Here is an 18,408-nt window from a genome sequence, read left to right on the forward strand (position 1 = left end):
ATGAAGACTATGGTAAAATATATTATGATAATATAAATGGCATACTGCCCGTTAGTGGGTTGATGCATGATACCTTTGGGCATGAGAGGTTGCAGGTTCGCACAATCATTTCAAAATTATATAAATTATCCACGGTTTTTATTTTTAATTTAGTTTGCAATTTGGATTATATTTATAAGATCTCACGAGTCCTGATAAATGCAATTTCAACAATTTCTGAAGTGCTTCTATTATAAAGAACACCGCTGTCTCACATAACGCAGTTAAACAGCCCCTGCATAGAGTGATTCATCTATTTTTGAGTCATTGATAAACTAATTCAGCACCTGCTGACGCCGCACTTAAGAAGGTAAACCTTAAGCAACCTCCTAAGATATAGTTCGGGGCACGCCTAGAAATGGGATACCTTTAGTTAAGTTATACCTTTAGAGTCTTCGTAGCGCGCTAAGAGACAACGTTATCGGGAAATGCAGCCCTGCGCTCTGTCCCAGTGTTTTTTCCCCTTTGGTCTATTGAGGTACAAACTACGTGTTTTGCTACTCTGGAATAGCAGATCTCTGGCCCATTGGGCTCTGGTTTCAGCTGGCGCTGCGTGTTCAGCTCCTCCAGCGTCTACACAGCTTCACAGAGCGCAGCAGACACTGATCTATATTTATGACAAATACAGTGTGTCTATATTTGTGTAGATCAGTGGGAGCAGAGGATGTAAACTGTAGTTGATGGTCCACTTCTGTAGGTGATCAGGAAGCTCTCTGCAGTTCCGGTGTCACTCCTGCTCACCCTAAACACATAATCAAAACCGTTTATCTACACTATCCTAACAATACAATCCAAGCCATGAATGCTGTGATTCAGATAAGTGTAATGTCACTGGTCACCTGTTCACTGCAACCAGGGATGGACCTCAATGTCGTCTAAAGTGGGACGGTCTGCCGCCGCGTCCCTGAGACACCAGCTGATCAACTGATGGCACTCTGTTACACACAACACAGTCTTCAGAAACACAAACCAACAAACTCATCCTGGGTTTCTACCTCTGAATGTTTGCTATCTCTTGCCTGTAGACAGCTCTCTAGGGAAGATCAGTCTGCTTCTAAAGGAGATCCTGTCTGCGGCTATGAAGGGGAAGCACAGGATGTTATAGAGCGTCACCCCCACAGACCAAACAGTAGCCGGTCCTGCATGATAGCGGCGCTGATTAAACCACTCAGGAGGGGCGTATTCGAGAGTACCTGAGAGACACAAGAAGACCAGAAACATCCACTGAATAAACTCCGGTCCAAACTAATTCTCTCACCAAAAGTTCACAAACATCCACAGAGCGTTTCCTCCTGTAACGCAAACCCACCTGCAAAAGACGTGTAGGCCGAGTCCTTCATCAGCGCTCCACAACCGAAGTCCAGCAGCTTGATGTGGTGTGAAGCTGTGGAGATGAGCAGGTTCTCTGGCTTGACGTCCCGGTGCAGGACTCCGCGGCTCTCGCAGTGCTTCAGAGCGGAGATCAGCTGCACCAGCACTTTCTTGGCCAAGCTCTCATCCAGACAGCCGTTCTCCTCGCAGAAACTCTGCAGATCTTGGCAGGGAACTGGCCGTTCCAGGATCAGGCTGTAGCGGGTGTCACGCTCAAACCACTCCACCAGCTGCAGGACGTTGGGGCAGGCGGGAGCCGAATTGACCCGGGCCATCAATGCCACCTCCAGAGGCAGCAGACCCTGACCTTCCTGCAGGGACAAATGCTCCATTATATCCAGCGCTGAGCGAAACGGAGGAAACAGAACAACAGATTCACGCTGGAACTTACATCTTTCAGCATCTTTAGGGCCCTGTCCTTAGAGACGTACTTGATGGCCACCTGTAGACGATAAGCCACAGTAAATCACACCTGAATTTACTGATATCAACATTTATAAAGGCTGTCTGAACAAAGGAGGGAAGAAAATGTCTTACTGGCAGTCCGTCAGACCTGCGGATCCCAGCATACACGGCGCCGAATCCGCCCTTTCCCAGCAAACGGCCCTTCGTATATGCTTCTGCAAAACATACGATCAAAGAAACGTCTTAAGAGAAAACATGTTGCAGTCTCTAAAGCTGTACAAAAGACATAACTTTAATGCAGTCCTTACATCAAACAGCTGAGGAATATTTTTTAATGACAAATCATTTAATAATTGAGCCATAACTTTTTAATATAAGTCTATTCTGACCTTTGCGAGAACGTTTCGCAGGTGTTTTAAATGAAGTGGATGGACTTCCATCGTCTGGTTCCTCCCGGCTCCCGCTCTGCCCCTTCCTCTTCCTGTCAGCCGGACCTGTGGACACAGACACAGCCAAATCAGAAGGCAGGGGGGCAAAATATCCTGGTAGTTCCTGGCCCAGTGTCGGGGTGGGGTCTGGCAGCGGCTCCTCGTGGTCTTCCGAACTGATGATCCAAACCTCCTGACTGGAAGCAGCTCTGCTGGATCTGCAGCGGCCTGGAGCTGGAATATTTCAAACATTAGAAACTGTTTTTTAATATTATGAATAATTAATATCAGTGGTTACAACAAATTGTTACTTTATTTTTTCAACTTTCTATGTTAATGACAAATAATTGATTAACTGAGCCATACATTTTTTAATATAAGTCTATTCTGACCTTTGCGAGAGCGTTTCGCAGGTGTTTTAAATGAAGTGGATGGACTTCCATCGTCTGGTTCCTCCCGGCTCCCGCTCTGCCCCTTCCTCTTCCTGTCAGCCGGACCTGTGGACACAGACACAGCCAAATCAGAAGGCAGGGGGGCAAAATATCCTGGTAGTTCCTGGCTCAGTGTCGGGTGTAGCAGCGGATCCTCGTGGTCATCCGAACTGATGATCCAAACCGACTGACCAGCCGACTGACTGGAAGCAGCTCTGCTGGATCTGCAGCGGCCTGGAGCTGGAATATTTCACATCAAATAATTAGTCATATTTTAATAATAATCAATTACAAATTGTTCTTAGAGTAACTCAAGTTTATTTCATATGCGAGGAATCAAATGCATGTGATCACTTAGCCCGGGAAATTTAGGGATCACATGTGGTTACCTCGCACAAGTTTCTTCACATACTTCTGTGATGTTCTGTAATACCTCTATAATATTTTAAAGCTGCTATAGTAGTCTTATCGTACTTCTATAGTATGTCCCAAATTACTACAGTATTCCTATAAGATTACTATATTTTGTCCCAAAATACTTTAAGATTCCTATAGTACTTTTTCGTAAGGGTATGCCCCACCGATTCGGCTTCATTAGCCTACCAATTATGGTTTGCAAAGATACAATTATAAAATTACTGCAAACCTTTAATCTATCAATATTTATGTTCTATTATGCATTTTCCTTGTTTTATGAATAACAGAAATGCATGAAATCATATATAGGCAGACACACAATAATAAGATATTTATTCAAATGTTGATTTTGATAATAGTGAACATCACCATATATATGATTTGGAAAAATAAATTAATTCACAAAATAATAAATGAACATTTCTAAAGAAATTTCTTTTCCATAGAATATCCCAAAAATATTAACAACTGGTTTTTCAACATCTTCAGTGAAAGTGCACACAGTGAACGTTTCAATGGCAAGAACAAAAACAAAATCAATCTGTGAATGTCCTATTACAGGCGGAAAGGTACAAAAAAGATGTGCAATCTAGCAAGTGCACACATGAACTATAAACAGGACTAAAATGGAAGTGGTGTCATAAGATCTCAGTAATTAATCAGACACCACCATCTATTGTGTGTGCATTTGTGTATAATTTTTGCAATTTATTGCAGAACACTGCTTGCGTTTTGACAAAACTTATATTCATCTTCACAGTTGTGACTGGCGCGCTAACGATTTCAGCAGCTTTCAGTCAATAATGGCGGCCGCGCCTCAGCAGCGCCATCTACAGACTGTTACCCATAACACAACAGAGTTTCGCCTCTTGGGCTTCTCTACTCTTCGATCATACCATAACCCATACCAATCAACAAATACAGAAACAAAAATAAACTCACCTCTTCTTTCACCCATGAGAGCCATCGACATCGTCCTCCAACCTGTAATAGAAACAATACAAAATACAATACAAAAAAAAAGAGAATATAATACAACCTTCTTCAGAAATACCCCTCCCCCAAAAAATAATCAAATCAAATAAAAAAACGAAATAAAACTTCAAACTCCGTCGAAAATTACAATAAAATAAAATTGTAATCAGAAATAATATGAACTCTTTCAGAAAATAAAAGTCGATGGAAAGAAAATATCTTCCGATCTCCTTCTAGAATAAAAGCCTCCTCAAAACTCTTTCAAACAGCCTCAAAATCTCGAGATTTGCACAGGAAACAATCTGCAACCGTGTCGGTGTCTCGCCTCCGCTCAACCAACAAACAGCGACGGATTCTACTGTTTATATTTAAAGTTCATATTCACAGGACGCGTCGCTATAGCAACTCATATGAGCACGCTCATATGCACGCACGCAAAAACACAAATAACGTCGCGTGCGTGAGTGCAGTTACGCTCTCGGTTTTGTACTTGTTTTATAATTCCTGGAATTTATCATTTTCAAAGCCTTAATTGTTCATCATAAGAAAACTGAGTACAATTAATGAATTCACAGTTGCAAATGACACCCCTTCAATTCAAAATATAGACATTTGATTTAAATGTAGCCTATTTCTTTGATTGGGACTCTGTTTAATTTACCTAAAATTTAGAAATGTATGTATTTAAAATAGCGGGGCAAACTACATACTTGTTTGCCGTCCATTGAAGTCAAGCTTTGAAGTTTTATTTTATTCATAAAGTTTAGGCCTATTTTATTTCGATGTATGATTTTGTTTTATTACCATACATTATTCCTAACCGTAATATTTAAGTCCGAATCGTCACATGACATCGCAGATACATTTAACTCTTAATAAACTTAAATGATATGTGTTCATAAACACTGAGAGATGGTGCTTATGATCATTATACATCATGAAGGTCATCACCCGTTCCTTCATTAGTAAAATCATATAATGGGCTTTTTCGTTTTGTTTTGGGCTCGTTTATTAATTTTAATTTCTTCACCCCTCGACTACTAACCGGTTTAATTCACAGGACTAAATTTAAAATCACTCATTTATTTATTTTTTTAATAATTATTAAATGCAGCACGACTTTCAATCTAATGTATTTCAAAGGGACGTATTTTCCGTGCCTGCACCACGTTTTTCTTTGTAACACGGTCTCACCCCTATTCGTCACTTGACAACGGAGAGGGTCGTCCGATAGATTTGAGTGCAAATCCCTCATCTTTGAATTTTGAACTTTGATTATTTTTCTAACACTAACTCTTTTTCCTCTCTTTTTTATTTAATTGTATACATTATAATTACATAATTTCAGGACGGTATATTTTCTATATGCTTAAAACATTCATCATTATATTTGATAATTTTCGATCACATATTGTGGTAATTTTCCCCTCACGTCCATAAGCCGACGTTGAGGGTAGCTAGCTGAAACCCTTTTCTCATTCGGTAATATCACGATTTTTCCTCTCTTTTCAATATAATTTCGGAATACATTAAAACGACATAATTGCAGGACTGCATATCTGCAGTAGGCTTAAAACATGCCTTAATTTATTGTGGGATATTTTATAATTGTCGATGGTATTTCAATTTGCAATAGTGAGCCTACTTTGCTTTTCTTTGCGCCAAAAAAGAAAAGACAAAAAGAATAGCCTACTTTTATATAACTTTCATCTCAATACTGATTATGAAGTTGTAAAAAATGAATTATATAGCCTACTGCAGAAATGTTTATATTACTTTATATGGACATATCCTTTGGCAAAGAGATGGATGCATTCTGGGAAGTGATATGTGTTTAAATGTAATGGCTACATACTCGTGTTTCCTTCACTTGGACATTTATGCTGACCCCTTTAAAATTGAGCACGGATATAAAATATTAAGACTGTACTTTTTAATTATGATTGATATTTTGGCGCAATTTTGTGCAACACGTCACTGTGTGCGACCATCGCAGAAACCATTGCCCAGCGCGATTCCACCACGGCAGAGCCATAGAGAGAGAATGGCTCTGAATGGCTCTCTCTCAATGGCTCTGCACCACGGTAAGTCGCTTACAACAGTCTAATAAGCAATATGAATTCATAAGCATTATTTACACGTCCAAAATTAATACAATTACGAGTTTATAAAAAAAACATGTTCTAGGCCTAGATATAGGTTCTAGATATATATGTAGGCCTATATATATTAATAAAAATTAATAAAAAAAAATGTTACGTGACTTTTAACAGTAGCACAGGAAATAAGAACGTGATCTGTATTTATTTATCCTAAGCATTTATAAGAAAATGGGAATCACTCACTATTAGGGTACACTTTTTAAATCTTATATCAACATAACACTACATAATTAACATTTTCTGTTGTTCTCCCTGCAGATCCTGTCAAACATATCACCTGTCGAACATATCTGAACCTGCTTTTTAAAACCCAAAGGCACTTTTAAGAGCCATCTCTTCATTATTTTCTATATCTTACATCCTCTCTGTTCTCACTATCTATATTTCTGTCCATCTCTTCAATCTTTGTCTATCTCACGGTCTTTATCTATTGCTCTTTCTTTCCTCCCTGTCTGTCTTTGTCTACTTGTCTGTCTTACCCATCTTTTGTCAGCCTGTCTGTTTGTATCTGACTGTGTCTGTCTGTCTGTCTGTATCTCACTCTGACTGTCTGTCTGTATATGACTGTCTGTCTGTCTGTCTGTCTGTATCTGACTGTCTGTCTGTATCTGACTGTCTGTCTGTATCTCACTCTGACTGTCTGTCTGTATCTGTCTGTCTGTCTGTCTGTATCTGACTGTCTGTCTGTATCTCACTCTGACTGTCTGTCTGTATCTGTCTGTCTGTATCTCACTCTGACTGTCTGTCTGTCTGTCTGTCTGTATCTGACTGCATTGCAATGGCCACCAAGCATAAACTTGATTCAAAGGATCCCCACTACCAAGAGGGGAGACGCATGGCTCTGGAGCTGAAACATGAACACATTCTAGCTGAAGCCAAGGTTAGAGTTTTTGTACACCTCAATCATTTTATAACAAACATAACAAATTAAAGTAAAACATGATGAGGAATATGTAAGAATGATGAGTGCAGAAGATTTAATACAGGTATATTGCATGATGCATCCTGCCATGCTCTGTGACGTGTTAATAAGGGAATATAATAATAATAATAGTATATGCAGTTCCATTCCTCTGAGTTACAGAGACTTGGAGAATCTATTCCAAGGCTCATTTAAGCTGTTCAACACCTTACTAACACACTATGTTGTGTTTTCCCTTCACAAGTTACCTGCCTTTTGGTTACCATACTTTTATCAACATCAGTCGTACAAGAAATATTCACTCCAATACACAGAGAGCAGCTGATGAGAGGAAACGTGTACGAGACCCTCCACACACCTCTAAAAGGGACTCTGTAGGACGTGGTAAGCCGAGGGCGACGCCAAGCCTCCGCTACAGGTTATATCTGGATTATTTGACATTTGTAGGAATTTACTATGACAATGTTGGACCAACTCAAATTAGAACAATGTAATTGTTTATTGAGAGTTTAAAATATTCAAATATCTAAAAAGACATTAAAAAGTAGATAAACCTTTCAGTGACATTATTGTAGAAGACACTACCAAGTACTTAACAAACATATGTCTGATTTCATAAATTGTTTAGTATATAGTTTGAAAAGAAGAACAAGAATAGAGTGTGATAGCCTAACTTGTTCTTATTCTTCTATTACTGTTTTACAGCCACACACCCCACGGTTGATTGCTCCACTTGCTGCAACCTCAACAAAACTAAATCCTCAAGAGGAATTTGGTAATTCACAGTGATGAATTTATGCATGTACAGTATAAAAAAAGTGTTCATTCTAATACTGATCAGTTGACTTTTAATTGTTCCTTATCTACAGTAAATGATCCCTTACCGCTTTATTTTTGGATTTTCTTTACAGAAAAAAATATGGAGAGGCTCTCTGATATTTTGGCGTCATGTTCTTCTGCTGCTCAGCCTCAAAGTAGCTCTGCATCATCATGGTCTTTTCGGCAGCAGAAAGCCTCTGAGCGCTGGAAAGAAGCAAGACCATACCACCTAAAATGCCTTATTTCAAAAGAGACTGTTGGTCATCCCCTGTGTTGCCTTTGCAACGAGCCTGCTGTTATTAGGTTGGCTTTCATTAATACCAAACTTCAATTACCCAGGGTAGGTTTGCTGAGTGCCCTGCTTTATAGGCTAGGATGCATGTCTTTTGGGATGGGAGAAGACTTAGATACCCAGATGAAAAACACATTAATGAGAAAAGTAAATCTAGGACCTTCTTGCTGTGAGGTGACAGTGCTAAACACTGAGCCACTATGCAATCCTATACAATAAAATCAAACCTAGTAAAAGTGAAATAGCTTAAATAGAGTGTACAGTACTTTATATGAGTTATTAACCTGTAATAATGTATTATATTATAATATTGTTTTATTTTCTCCTTAGGTGCAGAGAGTGTCTTCCTGAGGAGTGGTTCTGTGGGGACTTTGATGTATTGCATCACAAAAAACAGCCACTCCACAACAGGGAATGCGTGATTCGTGGTTTTTTTGAAGCCATTCCTCCGACCACATGCATCATTAAAGGGGAAGATGGATATTGCACCCATGAGCAAGGTACGTTCTCACGAAAGCTTTAATTTTGCTGTTCAATGTGTGTTAGCAGACAGTTATAGATAATCTAAATAATTGGTTTTCCTTCTTTTTGCCAGCTTGCATTTTGCCAACTGTGAAGGTGCCAGACTGCTCCTGTGGAGGCACAAACTTTACTGTGTTACCAGGCAAACCAGTGATTTTAATTACCATCAATGGTAAAAAAAAAAAAAAAAAAATATATATATATATAGTGTGCTGTGGCATTGTGCTTATAATTGCAGAAGTGACAGAACATATGGAATAGCACATGGTATTGTTATTAACTGAAACAAAGACAGATGTTTGTTTGTTTTTTTTTGTCCTCCGCAAAGAAAAAAATTATTAGCATCTTTCCAGCATGATGTCCAATCAACACAGCAGTGTGGAATTTAGTGAATTAGAAAATATAAATGTGGGATTATAGGAACTTGTGCAATGTCTCTCAACCATTCACAATGTGCATAATGAACTAAGTGTTGTAAAATTAAGTATGTGGTAAATGTGTATTATATTTAAATTTTTTTTGTTTTGTTCCAAGGGCGTTTTGACTTACATCAGCCACTGTATGAATGCACTAAGTGTGGAGGAAGAGTAAGTGTAAATGTTATTACCATTTTATATTTAAAAAAAATCCATAAGCAGACAATATCAAAATATAATTTCATTCTATATATTGTCCAGTCTGGACCTATCAACGGCGATGCACTGCAGCAAAGCTTCTTAGAGCTTTCGTATGCATCATTTGAGGAAGACCAGCTCTGCTGTAGTGCTCCTTTCACTTGCCCAGCCTGCACGCCGGAAATGTTGGCTGTTTCAGCAGATGGAAACAGAAAGCTATATCGCTTTCGCCGAAACGGAAGGTGATCTTTCTTCCAGTCTTTTTATTGATTTATTTTCTTACTTCATATATTTCATGAATGGAGTTTCTATTTTTCTTTCTTCCTCAGCTCTGATGATCCTGGCTTTTTTGAGGGGCTCTTTGTGGCTGAAGACAGTGCGGTGTCTAGATTTGTCGACACCATACAGAAAGCAGTGAAAAATGCAAGTTGACAAAATAGTTGTTACAATAATAAACGTAACCCCCACTTCAATTACTGTTGACTACCAATTACAAAATCAAATTGAGAGAATAAATGCCATATATTGAATGACGCCATTGTATTGAAATTTGATTTGTCGTGTTTGTTTTGTGTGTCATAGACACAGGGAAGAGGCACATGTGGGGACTCCCAGTGGACAGCAGCGAGGGAAACTTCAAGGAGGGCTTCAAAATTGGATGAAGAGGGGATGGAGGTTGCTGTGTGTCGCCATGGGTTCCTTTTGAAAGCCCTTAATATGTACAGGGGGGAGATATTTGCCTACCCTCTGTACCTTCAAAGGGAGCTCATGTCAGCCAAGGCACAATTCTTCGCAATGGACGTGGCATGCAAATACTGGAGAAAGTTGCTAGTGTCCTTCCTGCTCTTCAGGAACTGACCACTATGAAACCCTTTCTCAGTGTAATGCATGCTCGAGCCCATGCTACTAAGTGTGAGGTGTGTATAATATTTTGGCATCATATGTACATTTGTAATATTTACAAGCACATTAATAATATGAAATATAAGTTAAGCTACACTATATTATCTTGTCTTTTTGCATAACCATTTCTTGCATGGAATGTAATGCCCTTTGATGCAAATTTTGGTTTGTGATATTGGGCTATATAAATAAAATTAAATTGAATTTCTTCCACCCTTTACTAACAGATTAATTGGAGTGGCAGGAACCAGGAAGGAGCAGGGACAACCGCTGGTGAGGAGGTGGAGCAAGTGAACAGCTACCTCTCACGTTGTGCCCTGACGACCAAATATATGTCCAAAGCAGGTGATCAGAGTTTGCAATATTCGTGTATACTTTTTTTTAGATTGATCATCATAACCTCATTATTTGCTTTCAACAGCACGGGTGGACATGCTTACATTGCATGCAATAGGGTGGAATGAGAAAAAAAATCTCTCTTTACATCAGGCACTTTCCACGAGATATGTGAAGGTAAGTCTCATATTAATTGTTTTGTGTGTCCTTTTGTTGTGTTTACTTGGCCTGTTGTTAATCATACAAAGTTTTAATCCTGATTATTGTATAACACTGTTCATCAGACTTGTCAGAGACTCAATGATGAGACTGCAAGGCTAGCTGACCTAAAAACAGAGCTAGATTGCACAGATGAAGTGGTGACACAGTGGCTATCTGATGTAAAGGAATGGGCAGCTGGTGGTAAGCATGACCAGATAAAAGAAACAACAAACATCCCTTTCTACAATCGAAATTTTATGTTTGATATTAAAGAGCAGCAGAAAATAGTAGGCGGATCATCATCTAATGTGATGCCACATTTTTCTCAGGTTTATTAGTATATTCCAGTTTCCTGCAGGAAGTGCACATACAAAGTTTAAATAAGTTGGATTAAAAGGTTTTACATAAAATTCAAACAGAGAAACGGTTCTGTGTTGTTTTAACAGTGAATTTGCTTTCACTAAATCTTCTACAGAGACACCTGATACATCTCGTGCCAGTCAAGGCACAACACACAGAGGAATGCAGCAATCAATTGAGGGGCTCTACCTTAGTGTGAGGCACCGGAAGCGAACCCTCTACCGTCAGAATGGTATAACTATATAATATAATAGGTTGATAAATTCAGGCTACTGTATGCATCCTACTCCACCAACATGGAATTAGCTAATAATGTAGTAGCACAGTTCAGCTCAATCATTGAATTCTGTTCTTTAAATGACCAGTCTGTAGGATTTAGTCGTATCTATCAGTGAGGTTTGACGATTGCAACCAGCTTCCCTCACCTCTATCTTTCCAAGCTACGGTAGCCGACGAGAAAATGTGAGAGGTACAATCTAAACCCAGTGTTTGTGTGTCCGTTGTGGGCTACTGTAGGAACATGGAGGTGCAACATAGCGGCCTCCGTGGAAAGGGAACGTATTTAGATAAAAAACTGCCCATTCTAAATTAATTAATGCACAATTATTATTTTCAGGCAATCATGAAAAGTGTGTGTGTGTTGGTTATTCCTGCAAATAGATTCCCCCCAAAATGTTACACACTGGACAATTTGTTTCCCATGTCAGTCTACATTATAATTTTCACATACTTCAATAACTGCAGCTTTGCTTTTAAAATTTTTGGTGCTGTAATTTTTTTCTTGTTGAAGAGTTCTGTCAAAAACCTCTGCCTCTGTACTTAATGGGCGCCGGGGCCTGCAACATTTGCTCAGGGTTGGAGCTAAACTCTGCAGGACAGCGGCCCTCCAGGACCGAGTTTGAGGAACACCGGACTAAATGGTCACATTGTTTCTAGGATGAAAATGATCTGTTATTTAAACTGTGATTAAATTGTGACTGTAATTGGTCAACAAATCTTTTTTTGCACTGTTGGTTATAATGAAAGCATTCATTCTATAACACTATAAACACTTTTCACAATTAGTTAACCATGCAATCACAGCAGTGGGCGTTTACACTAAAGTATCACAGCAGCCAATCACAGCAGTGGGCGTTTACACTAAATTATCACAGCAGTGGGCGTTTACACTAAATTATCACAGCAGTGGGCGTTTACACTAAAGTATCACAGCAGTGGGCGTTTAAATGAAAGTCACAGCAGCCAATCACAGCAGTGGGCGTTTACACTAAAGTATCACAGCAGCCAATCACAGCAGTGGGCGTTTAAACTAAAGTATCACAGCAGCCAATCACAGCAGTGGGCGTTTACACTAAAGTATCACAGCAGCCAATCACAGCAGTGGGCGTTTACACTAAAGTATCACAGCAGCCAATCACAGCAGTGGGCGTTTACACTAAAGTATCACAGCAGCCAATCACAGCAGTGGGCGTTTACACTAAAGTATCACAGCAGCCAATCACAGCAGTGGGCGTTTAAACTAAAGTATCACAGCAGCCAATCACAGCAGTGGGCGTTTACACTAAAGTATCACAGCAGCCAATCACAGCAGTGGGCGTTTACACTAAAGTATCACAGCAGCCAATCACAGCAGTGGGCGTTTACACTAAATTATCACAGCAGTGGGCGTTTACACTAAAGTATCACAGCAGTGGGCGTTTACACTAAAGTATCACAGCAGTGGGCGTTTAAATGAAAGTCACAGCAGCCAATCACAGCAGTGGGCGTTTACACTAAAGTATCACAGCAGCCAATCACAGCAGTGGGCGTTTAAACTAAAGTATCACAGCAGTGGGCATTTTATTTGCATATGCACTGCATTAACCATGCTTGCATTTTTATGGGCTGATAGTCAACATGGTTGTATATTTAAGATGTGAATATTTCAATTGAAAACATTTCACGCACATTTTCATTATTAAAAATTCAATAATCCAAATTCACCTCAGATTTCACTTCAAAATATTGATTCTGTTTAAAGCTGCTGTCCGTAACTTTTTTGTGTTCAAGATTTACAAAAATTATATAATGAGAATGTACAAAATGAATCTATTCCAAACTGTGTTTTTGTCTTACCCTGAATCATTATGGTAAACTTATAATAAGTGTTTATATTGGGATTATTTCAGACTGGTCTGGTAGGAACCGCTGTGGAGGAGCACAGTCTCTGCGTGACTCGCCATAGAGATAGACATTTATAGACATAAACAGAGAAGTAGCTCCGACTGCAATGTTCTTCCGCAAGACACATGCTGTTCTGTTTATTAAAGAGCACCTATCATGGAATTTTGAAATTGACCTTTCATGTAGTGTGTAACATAGATCTAAGTGAACAAAAACATCCTGCAAAGTTTGAAATATGACAGTGCACCGTATATATAGTTATTTTCTTTCAAAAGTAGGAGTCAAATCTGAGTCATTTTTAAGAATCGTTAGAAGGCCGAAGCTTTTTCTCTGACTAGATGACGTCAACTTGTCAAGTTATTTGAATACGATACTTATTGCGCTCCAAGACGCCAGTGAAAACTAGAAAACATCATGGCGACGAGACGCTGTGTTCTGAAGTGCGACGCAAAAGCAAACTTTTTTCATCTGCCCAAGGATGAGCATTTGAAGACTAAGTGGCTTGAAGACAAACCATACATCGTCGCGATTGAGTGTTTATTAGTCTTCAAATGTCTGCATGTTTCGCGATCTCAGGAAGCTTTTATTATGGACTTCTATTATGGCACATGGTTCTTCTTCGTCTGTCTGTACCATATATGGACTACATGTGCACAGAGCGCCCTCCGGCTGCCAGAATTGAAAACAACACATAAGAGACTCAGTCGCTCAATTAGGCTACATCTGCGCATTTTGAGGAAGTATTGAATAAAAAATACTCCTCTGTTTAGAAATTTGACACAGACAGATGATAATCTATCAATATTTCTCCTCATCTGCACACTTTTGAACTAAAAACCCTGAGGGATGTTGATTTGTCGCGAGTCTTCGTGAGGAGAATGGAGGAGTTTTTTTATGAATGAGATCGGCTGAGGCTCATATTACAATCAAACGGTACAGACATGGTTTTCATATTCATAACTCCTGACACATATTAACAAATTACTGTCACTATAAGACTTTGATGGGCGTTCCGTTTCCGAAAATATCTGCACAGACTATACAAATCACAACTGACTGGGTCATCGGACCAATCACCGCAGATTAGCGTCACGTAAAGGCGAGTTTTGAAAAGTGAATCACTAAAGGAATCATTTGAGAATCGCTGTCAAAACAGGTAAAAATAAATGCATATTATAAGAAAACTAAAGTCTTTTTTTGTCATTGCATGCATGCAAAACTGTGGTTGGGGACTTCTAAAACAATATTTGGAACATTTTAAATGCCATAATAGGTGCTCTTTAACCGCTAGAGCGCAAACAGTTACAGACTGCAGCTTTAAAAATACAACCTATAATATTCGACAGCCAATTTCCGGTCCATTTTATTTTGCTTTACAAATTCACTTCCACAAATTCAGTGGCTCAAATTCGACAGAAAATTCAACACTTCAGATCCGGGAACTGCAGGAATAGCAGTGGATTACCGGAGATGCCCCTCACTGCAGACTGTAGCGCGATGATGTCACGTATTTGGACGTCTCGGATGTTACGTATTGCATGTCTTTAAAACCATTCGCCATAATGTGTGTCCTATTTGAGTTACGCGGTGCACAAGGAACGTGCCTTGTAATAATGGAGACATTTGTGAGAGACGATTCAGAAGATGTTTACTTTGGTGCAGATCCTGAACCGTATTTGAACCGGAATACACTGAAGATTAGGTTGTCACGTTGGTTATGTTGAAGTTAGCTTATTTTCAGGTACTGTGTAATATCATTGCGCACTCATGGTACGACACAAAGTTCCTTGATTATTACGCAGGAATGAGAGTATAGTTCCGAGCCATATCGGCCTATAATAACTTTTTATTTTCCGTCAGCCTTAGTACACGATGTAACTACAGAAGAGTCAAGTTTTAAATGGGAAAAATATCAAAACTCTTTGGTCATTTTTTGAGCGAGATGCTAACGGTCTAATCAGATTCAATGATCTATGCTAAGCTAAGCTATGCTAAAAGTGCTACCGCCAGACCCGGAGATCGGCTGAATGGATCCGAAAACAGTAAAACTCAACTTTTTAATCCTAGGGGAGCTGGAAAATTAGCCTATTTAACAAAAAAAGAGTGTTGTGTTCCTTTTGGGGACAAATGTGGGCAAAATAATTGTTAAAATTTTTTTTTAAATACTTTCCTTAATCTGAGCGGTACAAGATTTGGCTACTTTTTCTAAGTTTGCCACCTGAACACACACAAAACAAATTGACTCGATTATACAATGTTAAGTGCTTGAAAAAAAAAAAACCTCCTTAATCCCCCCTTCATGGACAAAAATGGTCACCCATAGGAATGAATGGAAAAAACTTTAATTCAGAGCATTTTTTTATTTATTTGTCCAATAAAAATCAATAAATCCAACACAATGCAGATCATACATACACACAAATGAAGGAGTGAGCCTATACAACATTCTCAAAGTGGCAAAAACACACACACACACACACACACACATATCCACAAAAGCATAGCATTGAAAGCCATTGAATGAGCCTATAACAGAAGGTTTTTTTTGTCAAATAAAAAACAGTCACTCACATATACACAAACAAAGGAATTAAATGAGCCAATAACTATGTAAGCAATAAAAAATAAAAAAAGGTTGTAAAACATTGGTTTACAGAGTTCAGCCCATATGCAGCCATTGAGTTCTATTGCCATCTACTGGCTATTGATATTGTAGCTTTAAAAAATAATTAATACCATCATATGTCACCAAAGTCACCACATTTTTAGGTTTTGGCTCTCTGGACTTGCTGATATGTTTTTTTACTGAAGTTAAAGAAATATTAAATATAACATAAAAATAAGCATATTTTACATTTAAAAAAATATGGTACTTGTAGAGGTAAATCAATTCATTAATACCCCAAAAATCATAAAAAAGGCACAAATTAATAGAATTTATTTTATCGTAGGTGGTGATATAACATTTTTTTTTTTTTTTTTTTAAGGGGGATCACACCTGAGACCTTCGTGCCCAAATTTGTCCACGAAGGCGGGATTAAGGGCTGTTATGCTCTTGGGGATTAATGACTCTCTCCTGGTTTCACAGACGGCTTTTTTTCCCAGTTAAAACAGCTCAAACATGCATTTTAGTCTGGGACTAGGCTTAAGATTTGTCTGTGAAACCAGGGGAAAGTCTCTTAAAATAGTGTGTATTGTAAGTGGCGGATGAATGGATGAATTCATAACCAGATCTTTCGACTGTCAAATATCAAGTTTTGGTTATGGGACTGAAAACCTCTTACATTCTCCAAGGTCACAAATTGCACACATGTAAATTTCTTCTTGATTGCACTCTTAATTATTATTATCATTTTCTTTCTCTGATCTGTAGATGGAGGTGGAGGAGAGGAATATCTCTTGTTCCCATTCCCTCAGGGCAGCAGACACAGCAGCATGGAGCTCTTCTGAGATCTTTCCACAAGTAATCCTTCTCGAAGTGCTGTTTATTGGACCTTCTTGATGTCAAGTCACAAAATCACACACACACACACACACACATATTCACACAGTGTGAATGTTATTTTTCATCTAAAGCTGCGAGATGTGGCATTGCTGAAAAATATATCTGAGTAAAGCAACATATACAACAACACACTTTAACATCAAATAAATAAATGTTTCATTGAAGCCAATTGCATTACACACTAACAAATTCACATGTTTGTGCTGTTGCAATTGTGTCCTATCAGTTTATTTGTACAAGATGTTTGATATTTTGCATTCAAATCTCAAACTGACTTTCTCAAAATTACACCTGAAAACTAGTGATAAAAAAAAAAAAATATCTTATTGTAATTCCAAGTTTATATTTTGCAAATGCAACAATTCAAGTGACTAATAAAAAAATGATGGTAACTATAAAATAATATTCAATTCATTAACATTAGTTAATCTCAACATTTACTTATACATTTGTGTGATCAAAAGTCGTATCTGTCAACATTAGATAATGCACTGTGAACTAACATGAACAATTGAGGTTAATAAATGCTGTAAAAATATATCACTAATTGTTAGTTAATGCAATTGTTAACAAATGAGACCTTATTGTAAAGTGTTACCAAAATGATATAGATCTGCAGTGTAAGTGTGAAAACTGTCTAAACAACAAGAAATTACAAACACAAGAAATAAATCACTGTCAAAGTCACAATTAGCCTACTATAATAATGAAAGAGTGATGCTTTTAATACATTGACACAGTGAAAAAAACCACAGTGATGACGACAATGATGACTATTGATGATATTTTATTAACAAAGAGGAGGTCAACTATAATTATAATGAGAACAGTATTGTAATAAACGGTAGTTGTTTCAGTGCATTTTTGTGAGAAGAGCGCGTCTACGGCTTACACATTCTGATTAGTTCAAGCAGATATAAATCGTATTATCGTAATATTAAGGTATTTACGAGGCAGTGGTGCTGGAACGAGTGAAGAGAGATCCGGTGGGACGGAGAGCTCGCTGCTGTGCCCCTGGGTCGAGGTGGGGTGGCTGCCGTCCTGGAGGGAGCGGAGGAGTCGCCGGCGTTCGCCAAGCGCTCTATAGTTCGGTGAAAAAGGCATAGCCAAAAAAGGAAACCCGTTTACACAACATAAAATTCCAGGCCTGGCCCTCTCTCGTCCTCCACTTGTATGTCTCCGGGCTCCCTCATGAGAGAACTCGAGACCGGTGTGACTCGCAGGTGGTGCTCATTCTCAATCACCCACCGGTCTCGCTCGCTCCTCCCATGTCCCTCGCCAACCTCGCCACATACACTATTGTAATAAAATGTTGTGAATTCTTTGGGCTTAGTTGCCATGTTTCAGCGTGTTGTTGGGAAGAACAAGCTCTTCAGTTTACCAGTGTTAATTTTCTTCAGCGCAGTTAGTCCACGGTTCAATACAGGTTTGGAACAATATTAGAGTGAGGAAATAATGACAGTTAGAGGTGAACTATCCCTTTAAGAGCGTGTTCACTACTGCACTGCTGTCAATTTAAGACCTGTACGCATCTAATATACAG

The 18,408-nt window shown here is 38.8% G+C and overlaps 2 protein-coding genes across 2 annotated transcripts; one reads left to right on the forward strand and one right to left on the reverse strand.

Moving 5' to 3' along the window:
* Nucleotides 1–882: 882 nt before the first annotated feature.
* On the reverse strand, nt 883–4,064 carry LOC307128587 (serine/threonine-protein kinase pim-3-like; the record flags this gene model as incomplete). The annotated part of the gene is made up of 7 exons (XM_079820501.1): nt 883–974; nt 1,059–1,232; nt 1,349–1,721; nt 1,802–1,852; nt 1,948–2,030; nt 2,636–2,914; nt 4,034–4,064. The coding sequence occupies 7 exons, from the start codon at nt 4,062–4,064 to the stop codon at nt 883–885; spliced, it is 1,083 nt and encodes a 360-aa protein (XP_079676627.1).
* A 5,440-nt stretch (nt 4,065–9,504) lies between these two features.
* On the forward strand, nt 9,505–16,810 carry LOC307128588 (uncharacterized protein; the record flags this gene model as incomplete). Its single annotated transcript, XM_079820502.1, has 9 exons — nt 9,505–9,639; nt 9,727–9,820; nt 9,980–10,314; nt 10,528–10,566; nt 10,617–10,645; nt 10,722–10,813; nt 10,921–11,038; nt 11,313–11,429; nt 16,734–16,810. The coding sequence occupies exons 3-9, from the start codon at nt 10,286–10,288 to the stop codon at nt 16,808–16,810; spliced, it is 501 nt and encodes a 166-aa protein (XP_079676628.1). The 5' UTR covers nt 9,505–9,639; nt 9,727–9,820; nt 9,980–10,285.
* Between the last annotated feature and the right edge of the window lie 1,598 nt (nt 16,811–18,408).

Source organism: Gobio gobio, assembly GCF_949357685.1.
Source record: "Gobio gobio genome assembly, chromosome: 6".
NCBI lineage: Eukaryota > Metazoa > Chordata > Actinopteri > Cypriniformes > Gobionidae > Gobio > Gobio gobio.